Raw genomic sequence first — 23,867 nt, 5'->3', positions numbered from 1 at the left:
TTGGGCGGTCTGAGTGGTCAAACCATATGCTCGAAGTGTCCAGAATGTTCTTCAAACCAATCGCGAAAAATTGTGGTCAGGTGACATGGCGCATTGTCACCCACATAAAATTCCACCACTGCTTTGGAAAATGAGGTCCAATAATGGTTGAAAATGGACTCCAAGTAACCGAACGTAAGCATTTCCAGTCAATGATCGGTTGGGGTGGCCAAATGAATCAGTCCTTTCTATGCAAACACAGCTCTACCATTAGAAAGTCACCACCAACTTCCAAAGTCCATTGTTCACAACTTGGGTCCATGGCTTGGTGCACTCTGCGCCACACTCGAAAAATACCATCAGCTCTTACCAACTGGAATCCGGACTTATTCACTCGAAACGTCCAGAGTGTTCAAGCCAATCCTACCATCGGCCCTTATCAACTGAAAAAGAGACTCATCTGTCCACGATTTACCGGTCGTCTAGCGTCCAAACGATATGATCGCGAGTCCAGCAGAGGCGCTGCGTGCGATGTCGTGCTCCTAGCAAAGGTACTTGCATCGGTCGTCTGCTACCACAGCTCGCTAACGCCAGATTTCATCGAACTGCCCCTACGAATACGTTCCTTGTACATCACATATTGATTTATGCGGTTATTTCACGCAGTGCTCTTTGTCTGTCAGCACTGACAACTCGCAAACGCCGCTGTTTTCGGTCACTAAGTGAAAGCCGTCGGCCACTGCGTTCTCCTTGGCATATCGCTGTTTTTGACTATTGTCACCTCAGTGTATGTTAGAACGCTTTTGAGAATTACGTAGTGTTCCTATACAACAACCCGCTGTTCAAGCCATCGACCATTCCGGAATCTTCATCGCGTTTTTCTCCGGTCTTTTTCGACAACGGCCATCACACAGTTAGCGGACTTATTTTAATCGTGTCCACTTTCTTAATCAAACTTTGTTATTTGCGAGCCGGATGCAGCCAAGAGCTGCCGCTGGAGAGCGCTGCGGACGCAAATCATGTTAGGAGCATTTTCCTCGAGATGTAGGAGGTCATTTCAGAGAGTGCAGAAACGGTGACGTATCCCACGTCTGGCTCGCTTCGCGATGAGAAACACGTCCCTTGTGAGGGACTCAGAACTGTGGTCCTCAGAGACCACAACTGCGCACAGAGAAATAAAGTACAGCTCCGGAACTTCCTGTGGCACCGATTCTAGCCAGCACCGCCACGTGTCGAGATGCGTACACGGGCGAGGTCGAGAGGTCATTAACAAAGACTCTGTGTAATTTAAAATGAACACACATTTGTAAGGAATCTGGACTATTTCTGCCATTGATTTGGAGTGCAAATTACTTCCTCAGAAAAAAGATCAGAGAGAAAGGAGCTACAGCCAGACTCATTGTGTGTTGGGTAGCAGTATTCCGGAGTAGGATTAATAGAGGATATACTTATTTCCTTAAAATGGCGCTTACCGTTAAAATGCGCTACAAATCTGAATGGTTCCTTCTTTTTCAATGCGGTAGAGATATACGAAAAATGACTGTGCTCGAGTCTGTTGGTACCAAGGCAGGTTGAAAAACCTCAATGGACCGAAGACACTGCCTATATTCTCGGTCACTGCTTGGGTCAGTAAAGTTCCCAGCAGTCGTTGCAACACCTATATTTTTTGGTCGTATTTTTACTGAAGATTGGTCACTCCGAGGTAATAAAACGAAGTCCTGCCATCTCGCTCCCTTCATTTTAGCGGCTGCAGTCGGACTGTGCACTTTGGAAGAAGTTCAAATGTGTGTGAAATGTTATGGGACTTGACTGCTAAGGTCATCCGTCCCTAAGCTTACACACTACTGAAACCAAATTATCCTACGGACAAACACACACACACCCATGCCCGAAGGAGGACTCGAACCTCCACCGGGACCAGCCGCACTGTCCATGACTGCAGCGACTGAGACCGCTCAGCTAATCCCGCGCGGCGTGCACTTTGGAGCCACCAACGTAGACCTAGTCAGCTCTTGGCACTTACCTTCTTGGTCATGATGCAGTTTTACTGTCCATTGCCTTAGACAGAAGCTCTTTATATTGTCCACTATTAAATAGCAGCATTTCGACACGGCGAACACAAGGACATCGTGGAGAAGCGGTGAGGCAGCGTACCAGCTATAGCAAACCTACATCAGCATCGTCATGTTGTAAGAAGTCACCACAAACTCTTCCCCGTCTCCCTAACTTCCCTCCCCTCCCAAATTTCCTTTGTCGCCTCAGTCATTCTCTTATGCGTTCAGCCCTGCGCATCTACATCAACACTTCGCTACCCACCTGACGGAGTGCAACGAAGGGTACTTCTGCCGCCACTAACTAATGCCCCCTTCCCTGTTCCACTCCCGAATCGCGCGGGAAGAATGATTGTCGGTAAGGCTTTTTATTAACGACAATTTCTCGAATTTTACCGACGTGGTCATTTCGCGAGATGTATGTATGTGGGTATTCGACTCTTCCAGGAAAATACCCTCTTGAAATTTCAGTAGTAGGGCACTCCGTGATCCACGACGACTCTTTTGTACCGTCCTCCAATGGAGTTTGTCGAGTATAACGCACTAGCGTCGACAAAACGATCCCTTCCTTAGATCGTATCTACCTCTTCTTTGAACCCTACCTGGTAAGGGTCGCAGATTGACGAACAATACTCAAGAATCGGTTGAACACGCGCCTTGCAAGACACTTCTTTCGTGGATGAGTTTCATTTCCTGAAGATTCTTCCCATGAATCTCAGTCTGTCATCTGCTTTTCCTACTTTTTTTTTTTTGAGGCTATTCCACTTAAGGTCGCTCTGGATAGTTACTTACTCCTAGATATTTGACAGTGGTCACTGTTTCCAGAAATCTGTCATCAGTACTGTAAAGTAGTGAATTTATTTCCCTATTTATGCGCAATATGTTTCACTTATTCAGGTTCAGGCTCGACTGCCAGAGCCAGCACCTTTCATCAATCGGGCAGTCAGTCAGCCACTCTCTCTCTCTCTCTCCCTCTCTCTCTCTCTCTCTCTCTCTCTCTCTCTCTCTCTCATCTCTCTCACGCCCTCTGCCCCCTCCACTCAAATTCTCTGATTATTCAACCACGGTAAAGTTGCACAGTCTAGCAGCCAGATTATTTTATGGAACCATCAGTGTTTTGTATTTTATGTCCTGTACCAACAACTCGGCATCTCTTTTTGTAAAGAAAGGGTAAGGCTGTGCTTAGCTATGTGAATTTATTTTTACATCGATACATGCTAATTCTTATCAATAATCGATTTCCTTTGTTGTAACCTCGGTCCACCCTCTTCAGCATCCTAAGTAGTTATCTTGAAACCTCCTGAAAGTAGATATGACAACGATAGTTTCTACGGTCGAAACTAAGAAACAGATAAAATTCAATTTCCTACTGCTCACATGCAGCTGAAATTAAGACGAAACTGGGGAGGCAAAACAACATTACACTCCTTGTGCAACATCTTGCCAGTGATGGAAGTTAATGTAAACTTAAATGTTATCAGAACGTATAGATTTACTGTAACAGTGTTATTGTAAGTAGCGTACAGAAATTAGTTTCAGAACCACAAAAGCGACAGTTCCCAGGTCCGAAGTTTCGAGTTGTGGCGTAACACGTAACAAGTTAACAGACCTCCACATTCAGACCTTTCCAGTGTCTGGACCTGTATTTGAGAAGAGCGTGGTTCAAATCTCGCCTAGCCATCCAGATTTAGTTTTCTCTTGTTCGCTAGCCAGGGTATTTCCTTTGAAAATGGCAGAGCAGATGTCCTTTCCCACACCTGTTCAATATGAGATTATGCTACGGCTGCTCTGTCAATGGGATGTCAGTCTGCGATAGTCATTCCTTCCTTTTAAAGTCATGTTGAAAGACATAAATAGCAAATACAGGACGTTTCGCAAATCTTAGACCTCATTTCCATAATATGCAGAGAACACTTAGTAGACGAAGTTCTACTTGGGAACACATGCCCGGATACTGTCCATTTCCATGTTGCAAGAAAAACAATATAGATTCACGGTTTTATCTCTCGCGCCACACATTCGCGTGATCCGCAACACACCTACGGTATCAATGTGCCAACAGTTATCATCGACGGTAGTTTGGCCGTGCCTCTTTTATTGCTGCCTAGCTGATCAGAAGCACCAAATTCTTCTAAAGTATGGGATGGATTTCGTGGAAGAAGAGGGAACTCAGCGTTCGAAGAGAATGTCGTATATTACTTTTTCTTCACGGCCTTCGGATTCGTTTATTTTGACGTTTCCTCCAGGGTCTCCTTGAGGAGCTTTGTTTATGGGACGGCCACGTAGCCTGAGGAGTACCTTGTTGCACGCGTTAAATGCGCGGCAGAAATGATTCGCCATGTAATTTTGCTCGAGTGGTCAAAAAGTAAATGTGCAAAACTTAATGTGCAGGTGAAGTTTTGTCAACTCTCATGGCGGTCGTCTTAACGAATTGTTTTTGTATTTATGTCCCTAGGTAACAATATTAGCGCGGGAGGTAAAAAGTTGCATCGATTTGGTTTCCCTTATAACGTGGCAAAAGACTGTTTCTGGCTAAATGTTATGATATGACTGTTAAGCTCATATGAAATCAGAAATATCTACTAATGTTTATGTCTCTAGTAAAATGAATTTTCAGTCTAGATTGTAAAAAAAGTTTCTTACTGTTCATGTTAGATGATTTTCCCATCGCTGCTTGACACAACAACTTCATAATGATAATTTTATGTTTTTCATTTATAATTGCATTTTGGCTCATTTCGTTTTCCGAGAAACAGAAAAAGACAAAATGCTATCGAGATGGATGACACTAGCAAGTTCATACTTTAATTCACACTGCCACTCACAAACTAAGCCTCTGAAATTAAATATATAGAGCCAGACTCAAATGAGTGTTACGTATAATTATCCACATTCTGAGAACTAATTGAAACATCAGATGTACATTCAGTCCAAACAAGCAAGATGATAATTCTGTTAGCCTTACGGATTAAATGATTTGCTTGAAGTGCTCTTCTTATGTCGCTCTCGATGCTACGCCGCGTAGGTCTCGACAGACGGCACATACTGTTCAGAAATATCTGACACCTACAGAGATTTCGCTGAAATACGTTGGCTACTGTCTACTGTCATTTTAATTACGGTTTTAATATATCAATGTACGATTCGAAGTCGCAGTTTCTTCAAGACGACATTGCTTTGTACTGATCTTCATTATAATGTCAGACCACCAGACACGCATGTCTGTGGAACTTACAGTGCATTCATAAATGCAATTTGCGGGACTAAGGCAGAATATATACAGAATTCAAAAAGAATATCCGCAGATATTTGTCAAAACTGATAATATGCCTCCGTAGAAGTCAACAAAATTCGCACGTATACTTTAAGTTTCAAAAACATTTATGTACAGGGTGTTCGTTTTAACTTGTTGCTGACCGCTGTGGTCGAGCGATTCTAGACGCTTCAATCCTGAACCCCGCGGCTGCTACGGTCGCAGGTTCGAATCCTGCCTCGGGCATGGTAGTGTGTGATGTCCTTAGGTTAGTTAGGTTTAAGTAGTTCTAAGTCTAGGGGACTGATGTCCTCATTTGTTAAGTCCCATAGTGCTTAGACCCAATTGAACCATTTTAAACTTTTTACAACTAAATATCTCGAAAATGACGCATAGTACGAAACAATGTTGTAGGTGAAAAGTTGATATTAGCAAAGGGGAGCTCCGTCTGTGCGACAACCGACCACATCCTAATCACACCTCCTGCAAGGGCGGGGACAGCATTGTGTTTTCAAATGGTCACCCCCCTCCCCTATTTTTATTGCATAAGCGTATTCCGAAAAATAGCGTATGTTTTACTCAAAATAACGTTTTTCATTCGTGTAATCGACAAACGTCAAGTGTGCCTGTTTTTGCAATTAAGAAACGACGCATTTGATTTGACATTTCATTTACGATGTAAATGCAAACTATTGTGTTGTAACTGTTGATTCTGATGTCCAAATGTTACTTGATTGTTGTAAACGTACAGTATAATCAATATCGCTAGACTTTCAGATTTCTGGCAGATAAGCTACTTGTATGGTAACCTGGTTTTCTGTTCCCTACAAAGTTGACTGTGGTGTGTCCCCAAACCATCAAAATGGTTGATTTCAGATCCACCTTCAAACCCCGCCATCAGGGTTACTGATTTCGATGTGTGTTTCGATACGGCCGCCGTAATTCTCGTGCTGGCCGCTACACGACTGCTGGCTGAATACAAACCGTTATAGTCGGGTAAAATATTCAGGAAATGACAGTGACAGGCCCACCTGCCGTGGATACTCACCGAAATCAAGCAGCCCGATAGGGAGAGGCAAGGGGGTAACAGAAATCAAGCACCCGATGGTGAGAAGCAAGAGGCCTCACCTGAATCAAGCATCCCGAAGGGGACAACTATTGTATCCACGTTGTTGTTCCTGGATCTACATCTACATCTACATCCATACTCCGCAAGACACCTGACGGTGAGTGGCGGAGGGTACCTTGAGTACCTCTATCGGTTCTCCCTTCTATTCTAGTCTCGTATTGTTCGTGGAAAGAAGGATTGTCGGTATGCCTCTGTGTGGGCTCTAATTTCTCTAATTTTATCCTCATGGTCTCTTCGCGAGATGTACGTAGGAGGGAGCATTATACTGCTTGACTCCTCGGTGAAGGTATGTTCTCGAAACTTCAACAAAAGCCCGTACCGAGCTACTGAGCGTCTCTCCTGCAGAGTCTTCCACTGGAGTTTATCTATCATCTCCGTAACGCTTTCGCGATTACTAAATGATCCTGTAACGAAGCGCGCTGCTCTCCGTTGGATTTTCTCTATCTCTTCTATCAACCCTATCTCGTACGGATCCCACACTGCTGAGCAGTATTCAAGCAGCGGGCGAACAAGCGTACTGTAACCTACTTCCTTTGTTTTCGGATTGCATTTGCTTAGGATTCTTCCAATGAATCTCAGTCTGGCATCTGCTTTACCGACGATCAACTTTATATGATCATTCCATTTTAAATCACTCCTAATGCCTACTCCCAGATAATTTATGGAATTAACTGCTTCCAGTTGCTGACCTGCTATATTGTAGCTAAATGATATGGGATCTTTCTTTCTATGTATTCGCAGCACATTACACTTGTCTACATTGAGATTCAACTGCCGTTCCCTGCACCATGCGTCAATTCGCTGCAGATCCTCCTGCATTTCAGTACAATTTTCCATTGTTACAACCTCTCGATATACCACACCATCATCCGCAAAAAGCCTCAGTGAACTTCCGATGTCATCCACAAGGTCATTTATGTATATTGTGAATAGCAACGGTCCTATGACACTCCCATGCGGCACACCTGAAATCACTCTTACTTCGGAAGACTTCTCTCCATTGAGAATGACATGCTACGTTCTGTTATCTAGGAACCCTTCAATCCAATCACACAATTGGTCTGATAGTCCATATGATCTTACTTTGTTCATTAAACGACTGTGGGGGACTGTATCGAACGCCTTGCGGAAGTCAAGAAACACGGCATCTATCTGGGAACCCGTGTCTATGGCACTCTGAGTCTCGTGGACGAATAGCGCGAGCTGGGTTTCACACGACCGTCTTTTTCGAAACTCATGCTGATTCCTACAGAGTAGATTTCTAGTTTCCAGAAAAGTCATTATACTCGAACATAATACGAGTTCCAAAATTCTACAACTGATAGACGTTAGAGATATAGGTCTATAGTTCTGCACATCTGTTCGACGTCCCTTCTTGAAAACGGGGATGACCTGTGCCCTTTTCCAATCCTTTGGAACGATACGCTCTTCTACAGACCTACGGTACACCGCTGCAAGAAGGGGGGGTAAGTTCCTTCGCGTATCACCCCAAACACAGTTTATAATCAGAAGCTGAAACCGCTAACCATGATGTACTACACATTTAAATTTGCAGCGCTTCAGTAAATTTAGAACACAAATATCAACCGTTAGAACACAAAGGTTTATATTTACATCGTAAATGAAATGTAGAATCAATTGCGTCGGTTCTTAATTGAAAAACGGGCATGTTTAATATTTGTCGATTACATCGCAATCTACCACGAATCACAAACAATAGTTTGAGCAAACCGTACGTATTTCTTGGCGTAGAATCCGAATATGCAGTAAATATGCGGACTTTCCATTTTAAAATACGGATTTGAACCTGCGCACGTAGGAGGGTTGGTTAGGAGGCGGCCAATTGTAGCACAGACTGATGTCCCCTTTATTAATATTAACTTTTGCCTGCAACTTCTTTTCGCACACTGCGTCGTTCTCGAGATATTCAGTTATCTCAAGGTAAAACAAACACACAGTATAATCTTCATTTTTTTCCAGTTTTCCGTTATTCCTTAGCTGCTTCTAAGCTCACGGAAGTATGTTCCGTCTATGGAACTAAATGAAAGGCAGTTTGCTTTTTGTCATTTTTTGCCATCTTTTATTTATGAAGCATCTTCAGTGACCTGTAGCAGATGTTTCTTTTTGTACATATAATGAATGTATTATGTAGTAGTTATAATATATTACTATGTTACATTTTGTCATGTTTTTCTCTTCGTGAGGTTAAATTATCGTTTCGTGTTCCTAATGATTTCCAGTGTTGTTAGTCAATGTGTGTGGTCATGGAGATGTGTTCATTTGATACCCATGCTCCACTTGGCCGATTCCCGACGTTTTTTCACCCACATTTATTGCAACACATCACTTGCACTGCTCGTTTTGTGATCAACATATGAGTGTTTAAAGTGTGTAGTGTTGCAGACTGTCGCTCTGTGTTTATCTTTCGTCTTTTATTTGTGTTGCGTGTGTGGTTTGATATTTCTCATTTGTTTTGTATGCGTGTGTATTTTGTTATAGGTGTATGTATCGTTCCTTGTGAGACGATGTTTTTTATTTTTTCTAAGTGAATGTATGTGTGTGTGTGTGTGGGGGGGGGGGGGGGGGGGAGGGACACACACGGTCATTGACTACTTTCTTTTTCATTGCAAGGTTTCTCTGTATGTGAAAGTTTCCTTGTAATGTCATGAGTTTTTTGTTGTGATTGTTCACTCTAATATTTTTCGCCGGCCGCGGTGGTCTAGCGGTTCTGGCGCTGCAGTCCGGAACCGCGGGACTGCTACGGTCGCAGGTTCGAATCCTGCCTCGGGCATGGGTGTGTGTGATGTCCTTAGGTTAGTTAGGTTTAAGTAGTTCTAAGTTCTAGGGGACTTATGACCTAAGATGTTGAGTCCCACAGTGCTCAGAGCCATTTGAACCATTTTTTTTCTAATAATTTTCATGTCTTGTTCCGTGTTGCATGGCTGATGTCCACGCCTTATCAAGGTAGACTGGCTATTTTCATACTTCCGGCTTCTCGTAAGTTATTTATATTTAGTTCTGAAATTCCTGCCCATCATCCCCAGATACACTTATCCACATTTCCGGCATTATAACTTGTATATACGTGCTCCTTGGTATTTATCTGGTTTGTGTGTTGTTGCTGTTTGTAAATGCGACTGGAGTGTGTTTCTTGTTCTGTGAGCAAAGTGCAATCCCTGTACCTTTAATATATTTGCCCTCCTGTGTGTTGACTCATGTTTGTATGTTGATGTGTACAATTTCTTTCTGTTAGTCATATCACGTGTGTTACTGTTTCGTGTTTCCGTGTGTGCTGTAGTGCCTGTGGGGTTCTTTGGAGTTTGTGTTCTCTGCTTGTTTTCATTTTTCTTCTGTTGTGTTTCAGTTTTTTTTGTTGTCTTTGTACTCTACGAGTCTTGTAACCATTGTTTGCGGCTATGAGTTGTATTGTTTGTAATTATTTTTCATAGCTTTCTTTGTTGAGTGGAATATTATTTTGTCTGTGTCTGGCCGCTGCTTCTGTATTTTGCGGTGGCTGGATGAGACATGTATAATGCTATCTGTGGTTGTTAGCTTTCTGATGATGTCAAATGTGTGCTTACTGCTGTCTCTCTTTATTGCTATATCCAAGAAATGTATTTGCCTTTGTGTGTCCTTTTTTTCAGTGAACTGAATATTTTTATGTGTACTGTTTATTTCTGTATGAAATTTATTTTCTCTGTTGGTTCATCTACCATATAATTTATGTCATTCACATATCTGTACCAGTAAACAAATTTCTGTCCTTTCCTTGTGATGACTGTACAAAGATTGTGATTTCTATGTGGTTGAAAAATATGTTTACCAATGTTCCTAGCCTATCTGTTTGTAAGTAAAATTCCTTTTTAAATTGGAAGTAATTTTGGGATGTAGTTGCTTTGAGGATTTTGATTTTTGATTAATATTTTTTGCGGGTAGCTTGTTGTAACACATATGAGTGAAAAAAGCTGCAGAAATCTACCAGCTGGGACATGGGGACCCAATGAACACATCTCCAGGACAACACATATGGGCAGACAACACTGGAAATCGTAAGTAACAAATGGCTCTCAGCACTATGGGACTCAACTTCTGAGGTCATTAGTCCCCTAGAACGTAGAACTAGTTAAACCTAACTAACCTAAGGACATCACACACATCCATGCCCGAGGCAGGATTCGAACCTGCGACCGTAGCGGTCTCGCGGTTCCAGACTCGTAAGTAACACCAAACAATAATTTAATCTCACTAATTTTGTGTTATAAAAATTGTTTCTAATCTGAAAAACAAGAGAAAAACATGCAAAATGTATCACACTAACATATTTTAGCTGCTACATAATACATTTATTATATGTACAAAAAGTAACATGTATAACAAGTCACTGAAAATGCTTCATAAATAAAAAGAGCGAAACACGTGTGGCAAAAAACAAACTGCCTTTCATTTAGTTGCATAGACGGAACATACCTCCAAGAGCCCCGTATAATATTCTTTAATTCTGTGTCTATTCCACCGCAGTCTCTCAAATTGTAATTAAGAACTCACTGAAACGGAATGAACGTATGGTATTAATGGTCGAGAGAGACTATCTGGAGTCGTTCGGACAGCTGTCGCACGTATTGCTACGCTGACGGCAAAAAATCGCAGCACCAAGGAGGAACTGAGCGACATACACGAAAGTTGGTAGGCGTGTTTCTACGTCTGAAACATTATGTGTATTACAGTTCCGCGCCAGCTGCGTAAGAGGAGCACTAGTAGCGCCACTATGAGGATGCAGATCATGTGTGCTTTAAATACACGCTGTAACGGTCGTGAGCGTTATTTACCTTTGAGATTGCACGTGGTGAGTTGATGTTAGTCAAGAATGCCCTTAATTCGGGAAAGACGTCATTATCAACACCTCTCTGAGTCTGAACGAGATAGTGTAGTAAGTTTAATAAAAACTGAATTACCTTTTGCGATAATGCAGAAGGACTTGGGGAGAATGTAGCCACTGGACACGGTTGTTGCCAGCGGTGGTCATGAGGATGTACGGGTGCAAGAAAACCGCGCTCCGGACAGCCACGTAGCACTACCGTGTGTTGATTGGGAGGTCAGTTGAGGGCCTGCAACCAACCTGTCTGCGTGCTAGATACACTGCACCTACACCTGGAGTTATGGTGTGGGATGCGACTGACTTCCCTGTGACAGCAGGAGCACTCTCGTGGCTATCCCACGGACCATGATTGCTAATTTGTGTGTCAACCTGGTGATTCGGCCTATTGTGCTGCCATTCATGAACAGTATTCCAGGTAGTTCTTGGCAACAGGATAACGCTCGCCCAAATACCGCTGTTGTAAGAGCACATGCCTTACAGCGTGTCGACATGTTGCATTGATCTGCTCCATCACCGGATCTGTCTTCAACCGTCCCTGTATTGACCAACCAACTGGCTCTGAGCACTATGGGACTTAACTTCTGAGGTCATCAGTCCCGTAGAACTTAGAACTACTTAAACCTAACTAACCTAAGGACGCCACACACACCCATGCCCGAGGCAGGATTACAACCTGCGACCGTAGCGGTAGCGCGGTTCCAGACTGTAGCGCCTAGAACCGCTCGGCCACCCTGGCCGGTGACCAACCAACTGCAACTGGCACGGAACTCCATCCCACAAACTAACACCAGGACCTGTACAACACTATGCATGCACGTCTCCATGCTTGCATTCAACCTTCTGCCGATTACACCCGTTATTAATGCGCCATCATTTCACATTAGGAGTGGCTTATCTCGCGCTTATATTAACCTGTGATCCTGCAATTTGAATCACTTAAATATGTTACCTTGAAAAACGTATTCCCGAAATTTCGTTACTCTACATTAATTATTTTTTGCTACAGCGTTTTTCTCGTCAGTAGATTTCACGTAATGCCACTGTGGTGGAGGTGATGAAGATGAGATTAAATGGTTAGTACAACATACGCTGTGCTACCCGAACGAAGGTCCTTACACTACAAAGCCCTGATGATGAAGCTGTGCCGGGCGGAGTGGCCGAGCGGCTCTAGGCGTTACAGTCAGGAACAGCGCGACCGCTACGGTCGCAGGTTCGAATCCTGGCTCGGGGATGGATGTGTGTGATGTCCTTAGGTTAGTAAGGTTTAATTAGTTCTAAGTTCTAGAGGACTGATGACCTCAGAAGTTAAGTCCCATAGTGCTCAGAGCCATTTGAACCATTATCAGCAATGTTAGTCAGAATGAATGTGCCATTCTACAGCAGATGCTGACGCTGCGTAAGTGTCTAAGAAGACCAAACACAGAAGGTCGTCTGTCTCCTACTCATCCCCAGGACAGAAGCAATGTACCGAATCGGTCTACATATACGGTAAACTGTGTGTGCAAGTGTGAGAAATTGCTCTAAATGTTTGCATAGCGTGTATTCGAGGCGGTAAACGCGAATCAGTCCGGCATTCACCTAGCGGGATGAGGGAAACCGCCTAAAAACCACATCTGGGCAGGCTGACCAGCATACCGATCCCCTCGCCGTTTATCCCCCGGGCGGAATCGACCTGGAGCCCGGCATACCTGCCCGCTCCGGAAGCGGTACGGTCAACACGCGGAGCTCTCTGCAGCGGAGTGTGCCTTGTTTTGAATCTTCCTCGCAGATTACAACTGTGTTCTGGACCGAGATTCGAACTCGGAACCTTGTCTTTCGCCGGCAATATTCTTACCGACTGAGCTACCCAGGTACGCCCCACGACGCGTCCTCACAGTATCTGCTCTCCTACTTTTCACACTTGACAAAATTTTTTCTGCATACTTCGTAGGACTAGCAGGCCTGGAAGGAGGGATATCGCTCAGAGCCATTTGAACCATTTTGATGAAGCTATGACAGGGAATTATACGTTCGTGAAGTAAAACCGCTATTGCAAATGACAATACACGGATTTTAATGTTCCCCGCTGGTCATCATCTCTGTTCTTGAAGAACAACGTGTATGGCTAGCACGATTATTTTTTTTTTAATTTCAGCGGTATAGCAACAAGTGGTTGGTTTTCTTGAGGGCGAGCAATCGGCGTGTGATGTAGGAAGTGGAAGAGCAGCGGCGGCAGCGGCTTTCTTAACTAGAGCGGAATGCGGCAATGGAGTGGGGGGGGGGGGGGCGGCGAGGCGCCTGCTTAACGCAGACCGGACGCGGCCATCGGCCAGCCGCCGTCCGCGTCCGCTTCTCGGCCGCTGGTCACGAAAGGCCCCTGGCTGCCCTCCTCGCCTTTCACGGCTCAGAGGCGCCTACCTTTGACCTTCACCTCGAAAGCGCACTGCGCGTTTGAAGAACGCGCGCTCTGCTTCACATGCTGCCGCATGCTTGGCCAAAAATGTGTGCCGATAAGCCCGTTCACTAATCCTGCGCAACCTTTGATACTACTAAATGGAGGCAGCGTTTTCCCACTTTGGCTGTACACTGTTTAGGCTACTTCTTCGCTCTACACCTTATCGAGTGTTTATATAAAAAAGCATACTACAATAGCGCATCGAACAGGGAACACAGTGGTGTGAACCTAATTTTGCGCAAAGACTGTTACCGAGAAAAACGTGCAACAGTACGAAAATGGCAGCATATTCGTAGGATGGTTGGTTGGTTGGTTAGGGGAAGGAGACCAGACAGCGTGGTCATCGGTTTTTTTTTTTTTTACTTTATTGTCATTGTAATGCCTATACAATAAGCAGGCTGGCAGCAGCACACTACGCTGCTCTTCAGCCAAATGAGACAGAAGCACAAAAAACAGGAGAAAAACAGAAAAGTCACAAAATGGTGGGCGATAAAATAGGAGACACAGAGAGACAAACACGGAGCCGTTCACACTTGACGATAAACCACACTGCAAACTGTTGAGACGACGCACAGACACTGAAGAAGACGATGGCACTGGTGAACCGTGGTCATCGGTCTCATCGGATTAGGGAAGGATTGGGAAGGAAGTCGGCCGTGCCCTTTCAGAGGAACCATCCCGGCATTTGCCTGCAGTGATTTAGGGAAATCACGGAAAACCTAAATCAGGATGGCCGGACGCGGGATTGAACCGTCGTCCTCCCGAATGCGAGTCCAGTGTCTAACCACTGCGCCACCCCGCTCGGTTCGTAGGATGTGCTTTTGTTCCTTCTGGTTTACATATTGCACTGTTCTTGATACTTCGACAGATGGCCGATGCACACAAGGTGGCGAAAAATGTATGAAGATATAGCGCTGACCGAAGAATGAAACTGAGGACCGACTATTAATTTCAACGATAAGTGCACACATCTAACTCACCAAAATCTAATAACAATAAAATTATTAAAATCTATCGTAAAGAAAAATCGGAAAATTCGAAAATTAAAATTTCGCTCACTGCTGGACGATATAACCAATCCTACTTGTCAGCGCGAGAAATGTGTGTGAAATCTTATGGGACTTAACTGCTAAGGTCATCAGTCCCTAAATTATCCTAAGGACAAACACACACACCCATGCCCGAGGGAGGACTCGAAACTCCGCCGGCACCAGCCGCACACTCCATGACTGCAGCGCCCAGGCCGCTCGCCTAATCCCGCGCGGCTTACTTGTCAGCGTGGAAACTACGAATGGAATTTCTGTTTTGATTTTGTTAGTCACAAGCAGAGATGACTATTCGATAGAATCAGCGAGATTCTTTTTTTTTTTTTTAAGAACGTTATACTGCACAAAAGAACATTAACGACTAGGTATGCTACGAAACATAGCTTTATGCTATATAAATCAATAGAAACCGAGAAGGGCACAACAGTCTACTAGTTAGTCATGAACAGTGATTGTCATTAACGTTCAACAGTTTCAGTATCGTGTATTTCGTTTTTTGACAGCCTAATCCCTTATGCTCCGTGTAAGCCTACGAGGGTCGCCCTGTTTAATCATTTTTCTTTCTCTGCACTGGTTTTCTTCGTTGATGTACGAGGGGCGTTCAATAAGTAATGCAACATATTTTTTCTCTGTCAATTTCGATTGCAAATATGCGGAATTTGTTCCGGGACATCGTGGAATATTGCCGCTTCAACCCTTATAATTTCATGAAGTTCAGATAGGTTTTCGGCGCTGTAAATAGCCGTCAAAATGGCGTCTTTAACGGAGGGGGGTTCCAAGCAGAGAGCTAACATTGTGTTTCTCTTAGCGGAAAACCAGAGCATCGCAGATATTCGTAGGCGCTTGCAGAATATCTACGGAGACTTTGCTGTGAACAGAAGCACGGTGAGTCGTTGGGTGAGGCGTCTGTTATAATTGCATCAACGTCGCAGAAACCTGTCCGATCTCCTGCGTGCTGGCCTGCAGCACAAAGTTGCGTTACCATCAGGAAATTGAAGAAAGGACTTCAGCGTACCATGCGGGCATACAGACCCTCACAGCAAGGTGGCGTAAGGCGGTCACATTGAAAGGAGATTATGTGGAAAAATAGGGTTTTGTAGCCAAACGGGTGGGGAATAACATGGTGTATTGGAATCCTGAATAAAATCGACCTGGTTTCAGAAAAAAAGTGTTGCATTGTTTATTGAACGCCCCTCGTTCAGTAACTGAACCGTTGCGAATAAGATATAAAACGCAACTTTCACGTCACTGAACAGTCTCCAGAAATAAATCAAATAACCGATCTGCATACCTAATGACTACGTTTGGGAACTGAAGAAGGGAAGGAGAATTAGGGTTTAACTTTCCGTCGACGTCGTTAGTGACGGTGTAAGTAGCCCGTTTGTGTGTTGGCAGCGCGATAGACTGCATTAATAACCCTGACAGCGCAGTGCGCCCTCTATAAGAGACACTGTGGCTGGTCGGACTCGCAGCTGGAGGTGAATAGCCAGCGGTGATGGACGTTTGAAGTTAGTAGTTAGCTGTGATGGAGGTTAGCGGTCTGAAGTGTTACCGCGAGTGAACGGACTGGACGTGTCCGTCATAGAGATTTTATATTGTTGATTGTATAATTTTTTGAACTGGATGTGACATTATTAAGGTAAAATTTGTTAAATACGTTATTTGCTTTGAAACAAAATCTTTCCTTTGCCAACCACATGCCTATTAGTAGTTAGAGCCTACAGTAGTTAGAATCTTTTATTTAGCTGGCTGTATTGGTGTTTGCTGTATCGCTATAGTTCGTGTAATGAAGTTTTTTTGTGAGGTAAGTGTCTTATGAAATGTATAGTTTATTGTTATGATTTCTTCTAATTCAGGGCCATTCTTTTGTGTGAATTATTTGAAGAGTCACATTGCGTTTGAGTTGCATTTGTCAGGAATAATTCTGCAGGTCAGGTATGAAACGATAAAGACAGGCAAAGAGAGAGTACGTTCAGTTTCACTCAGCAGTTTCAGAATTATATTTAGATGTTTCACCTTCTAAGTTACTTCAGCTTAAGTAAAATCATATTTAGAAGTTTCGACGGAACACAAGCTCCGATTTAAAACTGTGATTAAGAGCGGAGATAATGTGACGACTTTTGCGGACGGCCCAAATCTACCATCGACTCGAAACACAGTCACTCTCAAAACAATATTTAACATTCACTGGCCCGCATCTCGTGGTCGTGCGGTAGCGTTCTCGCTTCCCACGCCCGGGTTCCCGGGTTCGATTCCCGGCGGGGTCAGGGATTTTCTCTGCCTCGTGATGGCTGGGTGTTGTGTGCTGTCCTTAGGTTAGTTAGGTTTAAGTAGTTCTAAGTTCTAGGGGACTCATGACCATAGATGTTAAGTCCCATAGTGCTCAGAGCCATTTTTTTAACATTCACTGTGTGGTCACTGTCACCCAAGTCAGATATCTGAAGCCAGGATTAGAATAAGCGTAATATTCCAGAACAGAAAGCACTAAAATATTATTCTCCTACTGCTGTTTATTTATTCTCGTTACAAGCTTAGCTTGTAACACCATCGTAGTTTAACAATCGTAATTACAATTCATACATATAAAGTAGTTGTAACGATGGCCTGCGGAAGCGCCCTTTTCCTTTCAAAGTATCTACACTTACGCTCATAAATTAAGGATAATGCTGATACATGGTGAAACAACGCTCTGGTGGGCGGTTTGTGGGTTAAAATCACCTCGGGGTATGACCATGAGGTGCCTTTGACCTGTGGTCATTGCATGGTGGCCCTGGCAGCAGTACACACACGCAGAGGTGTGTTGGTGCATGTCACAGTACAGTGCAGCGAGTAAGTGTGCAGACGTTTTCAGACGTACTAATGGTGACTGTGTGTTGAAAATGGTTCAAAGAACACATACTGATGACGTTATGAAGGGTAGAATACTAGGGCGACTGGAGGCTGGTCAAACACAGCAGGTCGTAACACGGGCCCTCCGTGTCCCACAAAGTGTGATCTCAAGATTATGACAACGATTCCAGCAGACAGGAAACGTGTCCACACGCTACAGTATGGGACGTCCACAGTGTACAACACCACAAGAAGACCGATATCTCACCATCAGTGCCCGCAGACGGCCACGGGTACTGCAGGTAGCCTTGCTCGGGACCTTACCGCAGCCACTGGAACAGTTGTCTCCAGACACACAGTCTATAGACGACTGAACAGACGTGGTTTCTTTGCCCGGAGACCTGCAAGGTGCATTCCACTGACCCCTGGTCACATGAGAGCCAGTAAAGCCTGGTGTCAAGAACACAGCACATTGTCATTGGAACAGTGGTCCGAGGTTATGTTCACGGACGAGTCCAGGTATAGCCAGAACAGTGATTCTCGCCGGGTTTTCATCTGGCATGAACCAGGAACCAGATACCAACCCCTTAATGTCCTTGAAAGGGACCTGTATGCAGGTCGTGGTTTGATGGTGTGGGGTGGGATTATGATTGGTGGACGTACACTCCTGCATGTCTTTGACAGAGGAACTGTAATATGTCAGGTGTATCGCGACATCATTTTGTACCATTATGTTGGCTTTTTCAGCGGTGCAGTCGGTCCCACCTTCCTCCTGATGGATGATAACGCACGGCCCCACCGAGCTGCCATCGTGGAGGAGTACCTCGTAACAGAAGATATCAGGCGAATGGAGTGGCCTACCTGTTCTTCAGAACTAAACCCCATCGAGCACGTCTGGGATGCTCTCGGTCAACGTATCGCTGCACGTCTTCACACCCCTGGGACACTTCAGGAGCTCCGACAGGCACTAATGCAAGAATGGGAGGCTATACCCCAGCAGCTGATCGACCACCTGATCCAGAGTATGCCAACCCGTTGTGCGGCCTGTATACGGGTGCACGGTGATCATATCCCACATTGATATCGGGGTACATGCGCAGGAAACAGTGACGTTTTGTAGCACATGTGTTTTGGGACGGGTTTCTCAACTTATCACCAATACCGTGGACTTACAGATCTGTGGCTTGTGTGTTCCTTATGTGCCTATGCTATTAGCGCCAGTTTTGCGTAGTGCCACATTGTGTGGCACCACATTCTGAAATTATCCTTAATTTATGAGCATGAGTGTAGTTCTACTTAAGAAGGGAATTCATTAGAAAATCGTCCGCACTAATGTTTTCAATTTATTGATGCTGCACACAAAAGCAATAATGGTACGCCGAAATCACGTTATCTCTGGTGCCCCATCTACCTCTAACCACCCCCAGTAATAACAGGACACAAGAAGTTTTTTGCAAGACATCAGCCCTATGTGTGACTCAATCACGATCAAATAATCTGGAGTAAACTAGTGTGCACATTCATTTAGATAATTTTCCTGTGGCGACGCTAAATTATTTCAACGTACGTTAACAGCTAGCCTTTTTTCACACTAGATTCACTCATTGTGCTATCTCTTTCGAAGCGTAATAATGACGCAGGAGCAGAAGTAGAAGTAGTTGAAAATATGCAAACAGAATACAGAAGCTGAGCTATAGGTGGAAAAGAAAGCAGTGAGTGGTACTTACTTAGCAGTTGGAACATTAGTGAGGCACAGGAAGTTGTTCCTGACGGAGCGCAGGCTGGCCAGAATCTGTGCGAACGGTGTGACGATGAGATCCTCGCCATGGCTGTAAACAAACACAACGGCCAACATTAGCATCACGTGCCTCTGCAAAGGCTATCATTAACAAACCAGTAACAGCGTTATCGCTTACAACTGCCATGCAGGCAACAAAAGCATATCGATGCCCGCAGCACCACGTGCAACACACAACTGTTCACATGTAAACCTCATCACGTAACTGCGTCTAGGGCTTCAAGAGATTGCGCGTACCATACTATTGAGAGCTCACCGAATAAGACGTCCTTCTATATACGGTAAATGTACTCATGTTGCAAAGTATCACTTTTAGGTTCCAGCAATTCTAGCGTGACAGATTTTGCCGTCAGGCGGTGTTCTTTGAGACTAAAGGTCACATGTGAAACAAAGTTTTCTGAACAAAGATAACTGGCATCATAATGCAACTCTCTGTGTGGCACAAAAACTGCAACTCCAATGGGTTTTCTGTTCTTGCTGCAAAAATCAAGCACTTAAAAAGGGGCTGGGGTATAGGCACTACGTAGTTTCTTAAAAAATCTGGGGACGTCGTGCAAGATGATTGCGATTAACGATTTTGCTTCGGTGTGGAGCCACAATCAGATATACCTTTTAAAAAGATGTAACCACTATTTGACTGTACAAAAGGTTTTATTCCACAATCTAGATTTCGGCCTTAGGCCATTTTCAAGTGTTACAATTACCTAAAACCATTAGACTTGACAAGAACACAAGGCATTGTCAAAATATGTATCTTCGGTTACATAAACCAATTTAGTCAAAAGTAAATGCGAGAAAATTTGTGTAATAGGCTAATTTACTGGCAATTAGCGTGACTTATTCACTTGGTACGGTTGCGGAATAAAACAGATGACCAAATCACAGGTTTAAATTTCGCTACATTGTGTCTAAGCAGCCACTGACAAACAAAAGTGAAACGATTGTCAAAGATCATCATAAAGACATCCCAGTGGTTGCTTAGACGCTGTGCAGCGAAATTTAAACCTTTGATTTGCTCATCTGTTTTATTCCACGACCATACCAAATAAACAAGTCATGCTAATTGCCAGTAATTTAGCCGTTTTATCATTTAGTTTTGACAAAATTGGGTTATATCACCGAAGATACATACTTTGACGATGACTGTGTTCTATTCAAGTCTAATGAGTTTAGATACTTGTGAGACCTGAAAATGGGCTAACGACGAAATATAGATTGTGGAATAAAACCTGTTGTCCAATCAAATGGTGGTTACATCTTTCAAAAAATTATTGCGATTGTTCGAGAAAGAAAGTTTATGCCGGGATCGTTCATTTTTGTTATAATTCAGATGACTTCAATTGTCGCTAGTGTGTAGTTCTTACGTTCATCACTGAACGATATCTCGCTGGGTGCTTAAGAAGGATAATTCAGTCCATCAGTACTCATTTGTAACTAGCAGGAAAAAACCGAAGGACAATGATGGGTTGAAAAAACTCCTGTGCTTGATTTACACCATTTACAGAAAATCTTTCAGCATTTGGGAGATAGAAGATTAACAAAATCCTTTCCACAATCTATAGGTGACTGAAGAGTATAATTTAAATACTGTGTTTACCAAAAGTTCTTTAATTAAATGGAGAAACACACAAATACGTCATCAGTTTGGTCAGTTCTCCGCATATTTATTATAACAAGGTGCATATAGGATTATTGATTACCACAAAATACAAATCGACGTATAGATCAATAATCTGCATGCCACTGTGAAGTGCATGGCACAGGGTACTTCCAACTGTACCAGTTATTAGGGCTTCTTTCCGTTACATTCACGTATGGAGTGCGGGAAGAATGATGGTTCAGTCGCCTCTGTGTTCGTTGTAATTCGTCTAATAGTGTCCTCGCTATTCCTACGGGAGCGATGCGTAGGGGCTGTAGTATATCCGTACATTCTTCATTCAAAGCTTGTTCTTGAAACTATGTGAGTATGTTTTCTAGTGATAGTTTACTTGTATCTTCAAATGTCTGGCAGTTCAGTTTCTTCAACTCCTCCGTGGCATTCTCCCATGCCCGTTCCCTGTTAATACTATCTGGTACGGGTGCCACATACTTCAGCAATATTCTAGGATGGGTCGCACGAGTGTTTTGTACCCAGCTCCTACTGTGAACTGACTAAATTTCCCTAGTGCTGCCCCAATGAACTAAAGTATACATAATTGCAGTGTCTGTATTTGACAATGTCTTTGAAGTTCTATACAACGTTCCTTCGGGCATGCATGCACACCTCGAACTTTACAGACTCTGTCAAATACACACACTGTACTAATGTATCTCATGCCAGAGCCAAGGCAACCTTACGGGAAAACTACATTCAGTCTCTCCCTCTGCGGGAAACACAATCGTGCGAGCATATGGATGCTTAGGTCTGTCCGTAAAGTGTATTCGGACAGCCGAAGGGGTTAAGTTGGCCTTTGGCTGTGCTGCGGTGAGGACGCGCTGTTTGTGTTCCAGCCGCGGAGCGAGCGCTTGTGTTGTTTACATCGTACTCGACCGTTTCGCGCGTGCCGTACTCAGCATATAGATCACTATGGCACACCAATACAGAAAATCAACGCTCAAATTTACGTTCCACAACTAATTTGCACGGCCCAAAGCACTCGAAGTCGAACGATTTCTACGAGAAGAAGTTAAAATCCCGGCGACCGACATTCTCGGCATTCACTTGTCCATTGTGAGTAGTATCGTGTATGTCAAGATCATCAACGACGCAACATGTGAACGGATCCTTCGGGACACGAAACAGGGCCTCCGTTTCTGCCATGCTGATGGCAATGTGGGAACTGTACACGTCGATTATTCTGGCATGGGACTTCGCACGATCAGAATTTTCGAACTTCCTTTCTAACTACCGGCGGAGGACGTCGTGAAAGCGCTGCGCCCCTCTGGCACGGTCCATGATCATATTGCGGAAAAATGGACGCAATTCCAGACATATCCTGTGCTGAACGGAGTCCGCCAGGTCCGAATAGAACTTAAAAGAATGTGCCTTCATATCTGAATATCGGTGGCTGCCGTGCCATCGTCATCTACGATGGGCAACCAAAGACCTGCTCTGGTTGTGGGAAGGAGGGACACCTCAGATCAGAATGTCTCCAACGTCGAATCACTCAACTGCTGCCGGCTGACGCAGACCAGCCGACGCTGCTTCCCGTGACTTATGCAGCAGCCCTCACGACAGCTACCACTTCACCACGACAGCCGACATCCACTGTTGGGTCGCGGCTCCATCCTCCCATACAGGGCGATGACGACACACCCGTTCCACAACCTACGGATTCAATTCCGATGCCGCCGCCCCCGTCGACGGATAACAACATACATGACGATAGCATGGCCGTAGACTCGCTTATTGTGCCTACAGCTGCCTTTGTGCCAGAACGTCGGGAATCTTTGCCGTCGTCTGACACAGAAGGACACCAGGAAGCAATGCTCTCCGAAGCGACGGAAGCGGAGGCGTAGAGCAACTTCCGAACGGGATGCGACACAGCCTCCAGAGGACGACGACTCCACCTTCAATGACGACGCTGCCACAGAGGCAGCCGCCCTTTGCTGCAGTGTGGCACCACCGAACGGAACTGAGGACAAACCACATATACCTACAGTGGCAAAATCGGATGACGATATGCAGGACAGATGCTGCCCGCCACCTTCTGGAGTGCAAACACCCATGCCATGTCCTGAGGAAGCTAGGGAAGCCGATCTTGCTTTGAGTTCCCCGACGTGGGCGGATGACCACGACGACGACGGAACCATGCAAGTTACGCGAACAGGGCCCACGCCATTGGCGCCGGCTCTCTAGAAAGGACGGCAGGTGAGGTTTGGGGGGATGCGGAGATGTCAATACAGTCAGAAGCGTCATAGGTAATTCCAGTCTTAATGGATAGCTTAACACCTGCGGTTCGGCAACAAGCTTATCGTATCGCCACGCTTAACCTCAAAACGATACGAACGGCAGTGAAGATCCAGTTGCTGCGTGAGATGCTTCGTTCTTCGGATATTGACATTGCTCTGTTGCAAGAAGTGTATATAGCGGCCCTCCCCGTTTTCTACGGTTATGTGACAAATATGTCACGGGCGGACCGGAATGGCAGCGGTACAGCAATACTAGTGCGCGACGGAATTGCCATCGAAGAAGTGACTTACCTTCCGTCAGGAAGGGGGCTGGCGATCACAGCACTGGGCACACGCATCATTAACATTTACGCTCCATCAGGAACTGACCAACGCTGCGAACGATCGCTGTTCTACTCGGAGGATATCGCCCCCCTCTTTATCAGCCGCTTCGATCAATATATCTTCGGCGGCGACTTTAACTGTGTGCTCCACCCCAAAGACCGAGTCCCACACTTCTCGACTTGTTTAGAACTTCGGCTCCTTGTTCGAGATCTGCTTCTCACCGACACGTGGGAGACAGTGCACGGTGACCGTCCCGG

At 44.7% G+C, this 23,867-nt stretch overlaps 1 protein-coding gene across 2 annotated transcripts in view; it reads right to left on the bottom strand.

Moving 5' to 3' along the window:
* LOC126185109 (cAMP-specific 3',5'-cyclic phosphodiesterase-like) overlaps window positions 1-23,867 on the bottom strand; it is a 954,034-nt gene that overhangs the window by 417,006 nt on the left and 513,161 nt on the right. For both annotated transcript variants that reach the window (XM_049927917.1, XM_049927918.1), the window contains one exon: window positions 19,325-19,426. In XM_049927917.1, coding sequence (XP_049783874.1) covers window positions 19,325-19,426 — 102 coding nt within the window. The remainder of the gene's footprint in view (window positions 1-19,324; window positions 19,427-23,867) is intronic.

This window comes from Schistocerca cancellata, chromosome 4, assembly GCF_023864275.1.
Source record: "Schistocerca cancellata isolate TAMUIC-IGC-003103 chromosome 4, iqSchCanc2.1, whole genome shotgun sequence".
In the NCBI taxonomy this organism is placed as follows: domain Eukaryota; kingdom Metazoa; phylum Arthropoda; class Insecta; order Orthoptera; family Acrididae; genus Schistocerca; species Schistocerca cancellata.
Note: the sequence above shows the minus strand (reverse complement) of the source record. Positions and strands in the feature narration are given on the sequence as shown.